The sequence below is a fragment of the Empidonax traillii genome, unplaced genomic scaffold (genome assembly GCF_003031625.1).
Source record: "Empidonax traillii isolate 1590-97213 ecotype Southwest subspecies unplaced genomic scaffold, ASM303162v1 scaffold249:size1902748, whole genome shotgun sequence".
NCBI classification, from domain to species: Eukaryota; Metazoa; Chordata; class Aves; order Passeriformes; family Tyrannidae; genus Empidonax; species Empidonax traillii.
Window position 1 is genome coordinate 672,829 of NW_020955442.1, and position 14,183 is coordinate 687,011.

The window sequence follows — 14,183 nt, forward strand, 5'->3', positions numbered from 1 at the left end:
TGCAAAGACTGAGCTACCATCTTCAATTTCATAGTGGGAAACAGCATCTCTCATTCTGTCTGGTGGCATCTACTTTTTATTTTACACAAAACTGGATTATTCAAAACAGCTCATCCACTGTGCCATAAAATTTCATAATAAATTTCACTATCTATAAAATGTTGATTAGTGGTGCAGCAGCCTGTAATAAAATCCCATAAATCCCAAAAAGCTGCACCCTGCTGATTTACATTGTACTTAGAGAAAAAAAGAGCCCAATACACAACTTTATGCTTTATTGTTGCATTATTGCCACATTGACAATTACAGAAAATTTATTTTGCAGTCATTTCAAAGTAACATCTGAACATCTCCTGTGCTTATATGTCATTGTAACATATTTTAAATTATCAATAACCATCAGTAGGAAATCCAGTTCACCAGTTATGATTCTTTGTTTCAGGTAAGGTAATGCTTTGGTAAGGACACCAATGTATAAACATGGAAACATCCCAACAATATATAGTAGGCTTTCATACAGAGACATTTTCTAACCATATAGGAATTCCTGCACTCTAAAAGCCACTAAAGCTATCTTAAGAGCCATACTCCATTGTACACTTACTTATCTATCTAAGTAATCAAAGACAAAATTCAGGTACTGTCTATGTATGCTGTATATATTGCATTAACAACCAGGAGCAGTAATTTGTAATTCAAAAGCATCCATGTTCCTAACTTTTAGTATTACAGTGGAAATGTGTTGCTGCTTTCAGAAGCATTTCTACCAGCCATTACAAGACATGGAGCAGAGATACCCAGCCCCACCTAATCCTGTGCTTCTACACCGAGGCTTAGATTTCCACTGCAGTCAGTGGGGCCAAGAGTGATCCAGCTCATCTTGAAAGACACTTCCCTTTGGTCAACAATGCCATACCTAAACTCTATCGACTGTCTGACTGCATCACCACTGACTACAGCTGAGGTCTAGATACTACTGCAGACGTAGGCACAACACAAGGAAGAGATGAACCCCACCCAGCTCCCTCCCAAGGCAGCAGGTACCAGCATCAAGTGACTGCGATGATCTGCTTCACTGCTGATGCAGGTCACTGACAGCTCCTGGCTGCACCATCAACCACCTCCTGTCTTGAATCTGCAAAGATTCCTGCCAGCAAATTATCTCGTGTAGATATTCAACGAGGCTCAACAAATGCTGCCCTTATGAATGAGTTATTCATGTGTGAATCACTTGTATACTCATAAGCAGCTACAACCAAGGCCTCTGCTGCACCAACATCAGAAAAAGAAAGCATATTTTAAAAATTATGCATATTCTAATACAGAATTATTCTTATAAACAACACTCTTTCCTTAAGGCAAGTATGGTTATCTAATTAAACTGAAATTCAGGAATGCATATACAGATTGTACATCCTTCCTCGGGTGTAGAATAAATATATCCATGCACAGAATTTGCAAAAAACATCATTTCCATCTCAAGCCTATGAGGAGATGGAAATGTCAGGTCCCTTTCACCCACATGGAGTGAGTTATTCCACTTGTGAAATGGGCCATATTTCCCATTATTTCATTGCTGTTGTTTTAAATCAGCTGCTCAGGAAATAATGATTTAATCTCCAGAAAAATAATGTTTTTTTTAAACTCTTCTCACTGGTTTTATATTCTATTTGATTTTAAACATAAATAAACTAGCAAAGCCACAAGTGATCCCAAACTTTCACTGATTTGCCAGGTAATGGTTGCAGCGCTAGCTCCCACTTTTTTAACATCATTAGAAATTTTATAAACCTCAGGGGTACTAAAGGCCATATGGTATTTGTAGTCAGTTAAAAACAGAAGGACACTTTAAAAACATAGGCAGTATAAAAAATATCTTTCCTGTTTTTTTTACAGAGATGAGTTACAGAAAGGAATGTGATTTTGAACTCAGCAATCAAAGGATTTAATTATGTGGCCAAAACTAAAACAATTGCTCTATATGAAAAATAGCCTTTTTTTTAATCCCTCATATCACAACTGTCCTTCACAATAAGACGACTAGGAAAAAATATGATGTGCAACAGAGGTTGTGTCATAAACATATTTGCTAATGTATCTCTTAATTTCAAATGGAGATCTCAAATTCTAACTTAGAAAAGTAAACAGATTTTTCACCAATATACTTTAAGTTCAATCCCAGAGGTCCTGAGCTCCTTCACCTTGTTACTGGAACTGAGAAATCATCACCTCAAAAATACAACCCCTTAGTGAAACTCAAGAGATCAGAGATTGGTTGCCTACAGCAGCAGTGTTCTTGTAACTGGTTTCTCTCTCCTCTTCACACCCACAGACCTCCAAAGCGAAAAACCTCAGACAGACTGTGCGAGTGCAAAGGGGTGTAAAGAAGATTCAGCTGGATCTCTGCCCACCTGAGAAGATTTTGGGGCCCTTTTAACACCTTCCTACTTGAATTCAGAGGGCACAGTCAGTGGGGTGTAACACTGTAGGATACTGAACACTACAATGGTTCCACATAATCCAGACAAACACGGATTTCTGTCTCAACACACATAACAAGCAGTAAAGGTACCAAGACCAAAGGGCCATTCTTTCCTACTGGCTTATAATAGAACTACATTAACTATCTGCTATTGTGATGCCACAACTAAAAATACAAGTTATAAGCTCATTAATCATATTATTCATACTAAAGTTTTTATCTTGGCAATAAGAAAAATATTATAAAAAGGCACCCCGATCAGCAAATATTTAATAGAGAATTTTCCATCTGGGATAACAACTGAACAGTGTCTTCATTTTCATTAACCCTTGACAATTAAAGAAAAAGAAACAGCATGTTATTTTAGAGGTCAATTTTACTGATTTGACAGTGTGGATCCTAAAGGTTTTTTGTCTTCTCTTGAAAACTTATTCACTGAGAGCAGTTTGGCTGAGATCTTGATGGACAGCTCATTTGCGAGGCTGATGGATGTGCTGTTTGACATGCTGTGGGTGAGGAAGCTTTTCCACAGAAGGATGTGGTTTCTGATGAGCCACCTGAGCCGCAGCTGGAGGGAAGTCCTTATCACCCTGTTCAAAGAACACACCAGGAAAAATTTAAGAAATCTTAAAAGTGCACTTTCCAGTTCAAATGGATTTAAGATTTTAAAAATGTGAAAAGCAGATAGAAAACGGTGTTGTATGTTACTCTGAAGTCCCCCTGTACACATCCCACTATTCCAATCTTTTAGTCAACTTCAAAATTTCTCTTTTCTCAAGTGTCACTTGTTCCAGTTACACACACCATCCAAGAATACAATATCTTAATGTGACCCAAGTGAAAAAACCTTAAGCACTCCTCTCTTCAGACCTGTTTAATTTTCACAAAGCCACTAAAAAGAGGAAACTATTTAAAGGCAGCATGAAAAACTACCTGTACTATTGTAGGAATCACAGAATCATAGAATAGCCTGGGTTAGAAGGGACTTTAAAGATCATCTACTTCCAACCCCTTTCCATGGGCAAGGACATCTTCCACTAGATCAGGTTGCTCCAATCTGGCCTTGAACACTTCCAGAGATGGGACACCCACAACTTCTTTGGGCCATCTGTGCCAGTGCCACACCACCTCTTCCTGAAAGAAGTCTTCCTGATAACTAATCTAAACCTATTCTCTGTCAGTATGAATCCATTCTCCCATGTCCTGTCACTATATACTCTTGTAAATAAACAGCTCCATCTTTCTTGTAGGCTCCCTTCAGGTACTGGAAGGTTGCAATCAGGTCACTCCAAAGCCTTCTCTTTTGCAGGCTGAACGATGCCAGTTCTGTAGGAAGAAAGGCAGGATCTAAAACTGCTTGTGACTCATATCATAGAGGTGGCTGGCTTTTAAGTTTAACATGCTCTTTTAACCAGGTCTACTAATGTTACCTCTCACGTCTTGCTGTTGTTGGGCAGCCTCAGTTCAGGTGTAACACTTATGCCACCTACTTATCACTATCGTTTCTAGGGTGAGTCCCACGAGGCTTTCAAAAAGCAATTGGAAACAAATACTATCAGTGCTCAGTGACACTGGGAGAAGAGCACCACAACTTCTCTCTTTAGAAACCGGGACAAACATATAAGCCAGGAACTCCCTGCATTCCATCACCTAGCAGGGCAATTGCCTTACACAGGCCTATTTTGTACAAAGCTGATGTCTCAGATGGCCTGTTTCACACCTGACCCTATTTCAATCTACTCCAAATTCTTCTTTCTTTTCTAATTTGTTGTGCCTTTTTTTTTTTTTTAAATCACTGGGTTAACTTGTTATGTTTCTTTTTTTCTCTGCTCCAAGTTGTTTCCAATTTTCAAAGATCTCCTCAGACCTGACATTTTCTGCATTCTCTCCCCAGTGCTGCTGAGTGCCCATTCCTTATGGGCTAAGGAAAATGTCATCAGCTCACTCTTTCCACCTATGGGATTGAGACAACCCCATTACATGCCCTAGTAATGTAAGGCTGTCATGATAAAGTTAACCACCAGCCATGACAAAAACCCTGTAGCAATACACAAGGCACAAATTCCTGATCATATGATTAATGAACAGTTAATACTAATGATTTAGCTTATGGGTATCTAGGTCCTGCCTAGTGGTAAAATCTAGGGAATAACACCTTTGAATCCCCAAGTACCTCAAGACACAAAGGGCAGCTGAAACACAATCTTCAAAATGTATCCTTACAGACAGGAGTGTTGCTCCGCATCACAGATCAAGCTATAGCACCACATTTAACATGCAACTGCTTCCAAAGAAAATGAATGCAGTAATAACTAGCTTAGATATAAAAAGATGATCCAATAAACCTAAAGTGCTAAAATTCAAAGTAAAACGGTGGAAGTAATTCCAATAAATAATTTCAATTTCACACAAACCCAGAAAGAATGCTTAAAGGGCCTTACACGAATATAAAAAACATAAAGCCTCTTCACACAGAAGAGGAAGGGGTATGAAAAAGATTAATTTTGCTCTGATAGGTGATAATTTTGAAAAGCCTACAGTAATTTTTCTATGACTGAGAGAAATGTAATGATAATCTTACCCTAGCAATGACACCAGAGATGAACACCGCTGGTTTAGGTGGGCTGAAAAAAATAAGAGGGGTTATTTTTACCAGTTGTTTAGAACATAAAAATGAAAAGTATATCACACATGTAATGAGAAAAGAAGTGGCATTTCTGGCAATTAAGCAATGTTTCAAATAGACAAGACAAACTGCCTCTTCAAATCACTATTGCCTTACTAGTACTTACTCCAGTCAAAAACAAACCTGTAGATTTTGGCTGCTATTACTTCACATTGGTTGTGACAGCAGTAAAAGGCTAGTCCAACAACACTGTTTCTTACTTAAAACTGAGAGTCTTTGTTTGCATTGGTTTCTTAACCCTCAAATTTTATATATACACTGCCAGCAGCACTTTAGGATTAGTGTATTTGTATTGCACAATGGAAACTGTAGCTGGACTAAACTCACTGCTGTGTTAGAGAATGAAATAAATTTCTAGCTTACATCTGTCAGTCAAATGAATCAGGAATCTGAGTCAGAAAAAACAACACTCAGAAATTCAAATCACAGACTTTCAAGCAGATAGTTATCTACTCTGTTACAAGAAGATTCGTTTCTGCAATAAAACAAATATTAAAAAACATACAGCAAAGCGTACCCTGCTTTTTCATTTGCAGACCCTCCATCCACGCCAATAGGAACAGACTTTCCATCGGTAGGACTTGACTCTGAAGCTTGGTCAGCATGAGCGACTGGTTTCCCTGGGTCACCGATCTACTGAAGTGCCCATCTCTACCCGAAGGGCACAGCACAGCCACATCCAGCTGTTCACCCTTGGTAGCATTGCTAGCATGTGAATTACAGATACTCTGCAACTTAGTGGTCTCCAGGACAAGTGAAACCATACATCTGCACAGCCTACAGAGGGACTGAGACCTGGAGCTCCAGAAAATCTCCACAGTACAGGCAATTCTTCTGTAAGAAAACCATGTAACCTGAGGCATTGCAAAGGGGAGGAGAGCGAGGAGGTAAAGGCGTTCCTCCGAGCATGTCCGTCACTGAGGGCTCAGAGCATTAACCTGGATGGTGAGAAGGTTTTCTACCCTACGATGTTATGGCTCACAAGGTTGGAACAACACAAAGCGAACACAAATCAAATTATTTATTAGAGGAATGATAGTGATTATTATGACGCACTTTACAAGTACACAGCTTGTAAAAATTTATTAACATGATGTTATGTGAAGTTAAGATAACAAGCAGCATTGAATTACACCTTGATATAATGAACTCATAAATATTGCCTGAGCCCTGCTTAACTCATAGTCTCTGAGCACCCTGGTTATTTAACAAGGCTCAGAATCCCTTCTACAAATTTTTAAAAAGTCGGAAAGACAAGATTAGAAAAAGGAGAAAGGAGGGAATTCTGCTCAAAAATACTTTCATTAAAGAGCAACAGTGATATTAGTGACAATAAGAAACAATATATTGATAGCTGTATTAGACCTTTTCAATCTAATTTTCTGTCAGTACCAACTAATAACAACCAAAGACAGCAAAACACCTTAATTTCATCCAAATTGTACTGAACCAAATTAGTACGTTACAGTCTGCATGAGACTTCCTGGATGCTGAGTAACAAACTCAAAGAAATAATGCACTGAGAAAAGACAGATGTATTTACTGCAGTGGCTCAAGGTACGATTCACAAACTAATGGCATGACATTATAAAGAAAATGAACACTAAATTGGAAAAAAAAAGTGTAGCAAGTTATTCTTCAACTATACATGGAATCTGATTTTAGTTACACTCAAATGGTTTTTTTTGCTTTACATTGTGTTATCAATGATATTGGAGAGTTAGAAAGTCAAGTCAGATGGATTTTTCTTATATTCTTACCATGACCTTTCAGTGTTCATTATGCTTAGATGATGTATGAAATTCAAATCAACATTTCCCCAAAAGGGCCTGTGTTTGCCGAATGTGCCATGATTTGTTTGCTGATTACCACCGTGTGTTTCTGCTGTGTGTTTCATACTTCTTGCTTTAAAAAACAATGGCAACCAGAAGTTATCTCTTTCCTAATAGTTATTACAAACACAGCTTTTACCACTGCAAATTGCAAAAATATTCTCAGAAACCCTGGTGTCCTGTTAAAACGTCATGCAAAGGACCCAAGCTTGTAAGTTTTCAGTTCCCCAAGTACATCATACAGGTGGATAGAGTTAGAATATCTGGTACATTTCCATACTTATTTTAACTTACTTGTACGGTCTTTTGTCTCAGGAACTAGGCTGAAGATTCTACAAAGATCATTTTCAGTTAATCTAAAATCCAACCTGATTATGTTTCAGATAGTACTGCAGAAGCAGGTATTACATCTTTATAAAGAAGACAAAAATCAGCAATACTGTTTTCCTGGTAAAACTATACTCTTCAGATACAAAGAATTTATCTTAAGCTCTATCACGAAATAACATATTTAGCCTTGCTTGTATGCAGTTGGTTCTGTGACCACCTTTAGTTACACTGCCTTAGAAACAGGCCACTGATTGGGGCTATCCCATGTGTGTGCAGTAGGCACCAAAACACCTCATGCTGATTCACCTAGGGTTTGTGTGGGTCATTTTAGGATAGTGCTGACATATGGTGAACAACCTAATAGGAAATTAGAGCTGCAAAACCGATAGTACCTCCTCCCAGATGTGGCTGGAACAGATTTCTTCTTGACTTTCCCCCTTGTTTGTCCTCTCCATGGATTTTTGACTGTACTCTTCTTGCTTTATGCTTGATTTACAGCTTTTAAATGGAAGAAATAATGGGAATGCTAACCTGGCTTCCAGCTCAAGTGTCTCTACCCTCCATCTACAAAGATCTTCTACAGAAATCCTGGCATTTGTTCCTGGCTGACTTGAGTTTCCACACTCGGCTGCGGGCACACACTGTAATGAGGCTTCACCTCCGTACTTAACTCATTACACAGGCAAAATGCTTTACTCCTATGGAAGGCACACCAGTCTAATAGGAAGCTCATTTCCATGCATTAATTATTCTCTAACAGGGAAAAAGACAGAAAGCTGGCCAAAAATGTGAATGATTGAGTGTGTCAGTATTTATGTTCTATGTCAAAGCCACTGCCTTTCCTCCCATTTTTACTAGATTACATTGTTCCATTAAAAAATCTTTTAAAATTTAATATTATTCATTACCTTTGATGATCTATAGAACCAGAATCAGGCCAGACCATATATAATTGCACATCTATACTAATGAAGAATTCAACGGATCAGAGAAAGGCCTGGATAATCAGTCACTGATTCATGCTTTAATTTCATTCTTAATGAGAGAAATCTTTCCACAGATGAACTTTGTCACAATAAATTCAATCTCTACTGCCAAACTCCCAAACCACTGGCTTTTTGTGGACCCAGATAAGCTGCAGGACCGTAACTACATATCCTCACTCTGGGACATCTACTGGGACTGCAGTTTTGCAACATCACTCATTATCTTCCCAAGAACCTCCTGAAAATAAAAGCAAAAATGGAGAACAGGCACAGCCTATCATTGCTACATTTGTAAAACACTTTCAAGTGCTTTAAATTCTATTGGTGTTTTATGCAAAGCACAACCTACATTTCCAGTATTTTGCAAGCTGTGATGGTTGCTCTGAGGATATACTTAATCTGATGAAAATCAGTTTGACAGATGTTGTTTTGAAGATGCAGCATTCCTTTGTCTAGGCATCAGTAAACAAGAAAGCAAAAAAACCCCATTATTTCTTTCTGACAAAAACTGATTTTGTTTATACATATATGTGCTTTACAGCTATTTAATGCACACGTTTATTTAAAGTTAATTAATAGCCACAGCTGATACTGTGTAAGGAACAAAACAGCATGTTTGCCAAGACTGGTTAGTGTTTGTGTCAATACTTTCACAGCAAATCCTTATTTTATTGCAACATATGGACAAAAAGAACACATCTGTTAAGATCTGAGCATTCAGAGAACTTACCCTGATTTTACATGTGCAATGCTGCACCTGGCTAACATCAGATTCTCTACTGGATTCATTTATCCTGACTGTATTCAAATAAAATAAAGACTTTGATTGTTTCATAATACTTAGCTTAAACAAGACCTTTATCTGACATGGCAAGTAAATCATAAAGAAGATGAAATATTTTGAAAGATCATTAACTAGATGAAATAAAGCATTAATAATACAAAAATCTTATTCCTTCACCTTAGAGGGATTAGTTGAACAGACATACTGTAAAGATAAATACAGGGGCATTGGAATTACTGCGAAATCTCCTACAGGCCACAGAACATACATAGGGCACACGAGTATTTATTAACTCCATTAAAACAGAGAAATTGAATAAATTAGTTTTCTAATTTGACAGGGAATTTTATAGTTAACTGTCTCTATCTCTAAATGCAGTGAATGTGCACACACACATGCAGAGGCTGTGCATTTATACATACAAAGCTTACACAGATTCACTGCTGTTTCAGAGTGGTCCCAAATACAGAACAAAGCGGAGCACATTCCCACAGCCATGGGGGGATGAAAACCTGCAGCCACTCTGCCGACTGTAGCACCTACATTGCCTACTGCACCATTACCTGATGGGATAGATCGTATCTGATGTTGGTTTTCAGCAGTAGTTGGAATAGCAGATCCAGTCTGGAGGAAGGACTATGAGCATTGCTCACAGTGCAATCCAGAACAAAAGGCTACGTTTAGAGTTGACAAACCAGGCAACAAACCCGTGCATATGCATAGTTCCTTTCCACATGAACTATAAGAGCTCCTGAAATGGGAAATGGGTCTTACTGCAGCCAGACAGTGTAGAAGGCAAATGAGCCAACGTACACTGGTGATCAGAAAAATCACAATAACATGCCAGGACAAATAATGAATTAGAAAACGCGATGAGGTATACTTCACAGTATACCTCAGTCAAAACACTTGAGGCCAGGAACATTCTAAGTGAAGAACTAGAGCAGAAATAAAGACAGAAAAAATAGCTGAGAGCATGGAGAACCTTCTACATAAGGAGAGAGCTACGAACTATTTGCATACAGTATACAAAGGAGTGGATAACTGCTCTCATTTACCTTCTTTACCATATAAGTAGAGAGTGGCACTTGTAGAAGACATACATTTAAAATCAGTAGTAGCATATACCTTTAAAATACCATAGAGTTAAGTGCAGAACCTCCTGCAAATCAATACCAAATTTCCACCAGGCACGAATACCAAAATTTCCATTATGTCCACACTGAAAACAGGTTAACCTACTTTAAAAAGGACAGAACTGTACAGATGCAAGGCTTTTGTTAGGCTAGAAGATTTTTTTGTCAAAGTAGGTTAAAAAAAGGTAAATAATTAAAACTGCATTAAGCTAATCTTCTAAATCTGAATGATTCATATTTATCTCATGGGCATTAATGACATGTTTTATCCCTGGTGATCAGCTTTTGCTGTTTCAAGTAAGCCTAGCAAACAGACATATGGAATATATAAATAATAGCATGATGAGTTTTTCCAAGACTTCACTGGAGTTACAAACTCTGGAGTTTGTAACTTGGTGTTTCCTTGTTTTAGTCAAATCACTGAGTGGTATGTACTGCGACTTGTAGTTGGCCTCTAGCTGTGGAAAGCAAATGAGAAATTCCCATGACAGCCATGAAGGAGAAATTCTTGCAAACCAAAGAGATACCAATGCAGAACCTGGAGCTGTGCCCAACTCCCTGATCCACAAGCAAAGGCAGCACACAGACAGCACACCTCTCGCCCATTCAGCACCCCAAAACAGCAGGCATTTCAAAAATGAGCACAACCTTCCACTCAGCAGCTTGCCCTTTATTTCCCTGCTCATTTCCAAATAAACATCATTCACTTTTCTTACCATTTTCTCAGGCAAGCAAAATGAAAACCATACATGAAATAGTGTGATCTGCAGTTACTCAATGATCCCCCAACTGTCCCCTAATGAGAGCAAGTTCTGTGGTTTTATACCTTGTCCTGGCACAAACAGAAAGTTTCCCAAGTATTCCAAACAGATTTTCATCTTCAGACTTTAATCCTGCCCTTCTATTAGTGGAATTAAAAGTTTTGTGGCCAGTTGTTCAAACCACCCAATTTAATCTCCAAGGTTGTTTGGGAGTTCATATTTTCTCATTATGAAACATGAAAGTTAACTAGACTTAGTTTCAGTCTAATGCCTCTTTAAAGATGTCCAGATACTTCTTTATGGGGGTGCCTATTTGAATTTACATAGTTGCTTTTGATTTTGGCATTGTCTGCAAAAATGAATTTCAAGACTATTAAAACCACACTGAGATGATTAAAAACACATTTCTCAGCAAGAGAATAAAACTAACAAGCACACTGCTCATCAGCTTGCCTGAAATACTTTCCCATTGGTTGTAATTGGTTTAGGTTATTAATTTTCTGGACAGAAAAGTAATAATTAGTCTGACTGACTACCAGAGGGAAATATTTTAGCTGATTGCATGGGGACATACAGTATCTGATATTCTATGATAATTTATCCTGTTGAGGTCATTTATTTATCTGCCAGCGGCTTTCCGATCTTTAAGATCATCCACAGGATGGCACTGTTGAACCTCTGAGTCTCATGTGTACAGTGAGTAGGGAACAACCTCAAAGGAATCCAGATGCTGCAGCAAATACTATACAAGTAAAAAGCGTTACTTCCCCTTGATGTCAAATCTTGATAAAATGCAATACATATACACACACAGAAAATTCATACACATACCTATAGATGCTACTTTTGGAAAACAATTTTCTTGTCCCCATGTACTAGGCTGTGCCCTGATACACCCCCTTAAATAGTTTCCACTAAATTGTTCCTCTTCCTATGCAGACAAAATTAATGGAAGTGTAGAACAAGAACTCAATGCCGTATAAGAAAATTTCAATTACTATTTGTTTTGCTATTCACATATAAGCAAATTGGGTGTCCCAATCTTTTAATGAGGTGGTAAATCACTGGCCATTACATTTAATAGCAACCGATTGACATTCACTGTTCTTACATTCAACCTATGTTCTTACTATCAACCCACTGCAGCATATGGCCTGATTAATCTCACCAGCCTCCCATTCATCTTTGGTTTTAGTGCATGTATTAGCCATAAAAGAAAATTATTTAAGAAAGATATTCACCATCTCTTATCTACATTGTTGCACACGATAGTGCTATCAGAGAATAAATTTCTCTTTCACGTCTTCTTCTGATCACAAAATGAAGATTTAAGTATTTCACCTTTTCTATAGACTCAAAGGATTTAGAAATAGTCTGCAGTTCTCCAACTGCTGGTTGATTTATTGAGGTTCAACCCTGTTATTGCAGTAGCTACAGTAGCTCTTAGTGAACACCAATGACAAACTTCTCACAGGCAGTGAGTGCAGCATTAGCCTACTTAATAATCGGTAAGCACTTAACTGTAGAAAAAGATAGAGGTATGAAAACTGACATAAAGCAAGTAGTGCTTAAATGGTGACACTATTCAAAGGAAACTCTAAACTAAGGAATGAAGTAGACTATAAGAACTTGCAAAGACCATGGCACAAGGGGAGACAAATGAGCCAGTTGTGGCACTGCTGTAGCTCCTCCATTTCCCAGCACATGAAAGATGGCATGGAACTGGAAAAACAGCACGTCACTGTACTAGGATGTCAGCACAGTGAGCAAAACACAAGAAGGTAGAAACTAATGAGAAGGTGAAAATCTTCTCACTCCTGCCCAGGTGAATCTGTGTTTGTCTCAGACACACAGCAGTGGCCTGGAATTTTCCAGCCTTTCCTGTTAAGAGTTCATAACGTGAATCTTGCTTTCCAACATTTCACGGTATTAATCTTTCAGCAGATGTGCACCTTTCACTCTCCCACTGCTTTGAGCATTGCAACATCATTTGTTATGACCCCAAATGGCACTGCAGACACAAAGTCTAATGTGCATACACGTGTCCACACATGCATAAATACTACACCATTTTCCACAAAGACACAATTGTTGTGAAGAGCCTTCTCAACTCAGATTTACACTGTGCATTCTGCATAGTTTCAATTCTGCAATTGCAAATGGCTTTGCCCAAAGCATAACAGACCATGATGAAGTTCTCCCCCATTTCAACAGGCCACTCCTGGGAAAGCTCTGAGCACAATAAAGGGTGTTGTGGAAGGTCATGAAGATGCTCTGGTCATATCAGATCCCATGCTGAAGATTGTGTGAGCTGGCTGTTATTGGCCAGGAACTTGCTTTAGTTACAACCCTGCTGAAGTTATTGACACAATTCTCCCTATTCTCCAGTGGCAAGTGGAGGCATAAATGTTGTCATAGGAATAAGAGACCAGTAAACCCTGGAACCTGGAATTCCTCTTAATTCAGACATAGAAAACAGAGAAAATAATTTTTAAGTATGCAGTCCTACATTCAGAGCTCATAAAGGAGCAACAGAAGATAAAATTAAAAAAAATGCTTTTAACCCAAACAATTTACTTTCAATAGCAAAAAAACCCCTAGTCCCTAGTACACCTAGCCCAGATAGGTTTTTAATGCAACATAAGACAAAGAACAAAGTTCTCTCAAAGAGACTCAGACACAGGTGTGTCTTTGTTTAAATGAACTTGGAGAAATATAATTTCTCCACATAGAAACTGACCTCCCTTGACCTGAGAGGAAGCAACCACTTCATTCCTCTACTACCATTACTACACCTGTGCTGAGATGTGGTGGTTGGAAAGGCAGTACCTTCATTTTCCATCTCTAAACATCCAGTCACCTGAACACAATCAGAACAGGCTATTTCTTCTGTCCATACTTACCTTAAGAGTTTAATCTAGAAGGCCAATATCAGATATAACTACAATCATCTGCAAAACTTTCACTGTCAATGGGTCTGGAACTTGGTACCATGCAAATATAGAGAAAATGACCTTGAGGAGATCAACAGCAATGGGATTCAAAGAATTATAATCTGAAGGATGTCAAGAGGATTTCTTAGATGGTAAGTTTTCACTCAGTGTGAAATAAATGTCTGTCTCTGTAAGTGATAATAGAAGCCATGACAATGCAAATGGGTAACAGATCAATGTGCTGTTAAATCTG

General features: G+C 38.3%; 1 protein-coding gene across 1 annotated transcript in view; it reads right to left on the reverse strand.

The window, feature by feature from the left end:
* Positions 1-253: 253 nt before the first annotated feature.
* Positions 254-14,183, reverse strand: part of DAP (death associated protein) — a 52,315-nt gene continuing 38,385 nt past the window's right edge. The window contains exons 3-4 of the mRNA XM_027889043.1: positions 5,064-5,106; positions 254-3,072 (exon numbers count right to left, since the gene is read on the reverse strand). Coding sequence (XP_027744844.1) covers positions 2,953-3,072; positions 5,064-5,106 — 163 coding nt within the window. The 3' untranslated portion in view covers positions 254-2,952. The remainder of the gene's footprint in view (positions 3,073-5,063; positions 5,107-14,183) is intronic.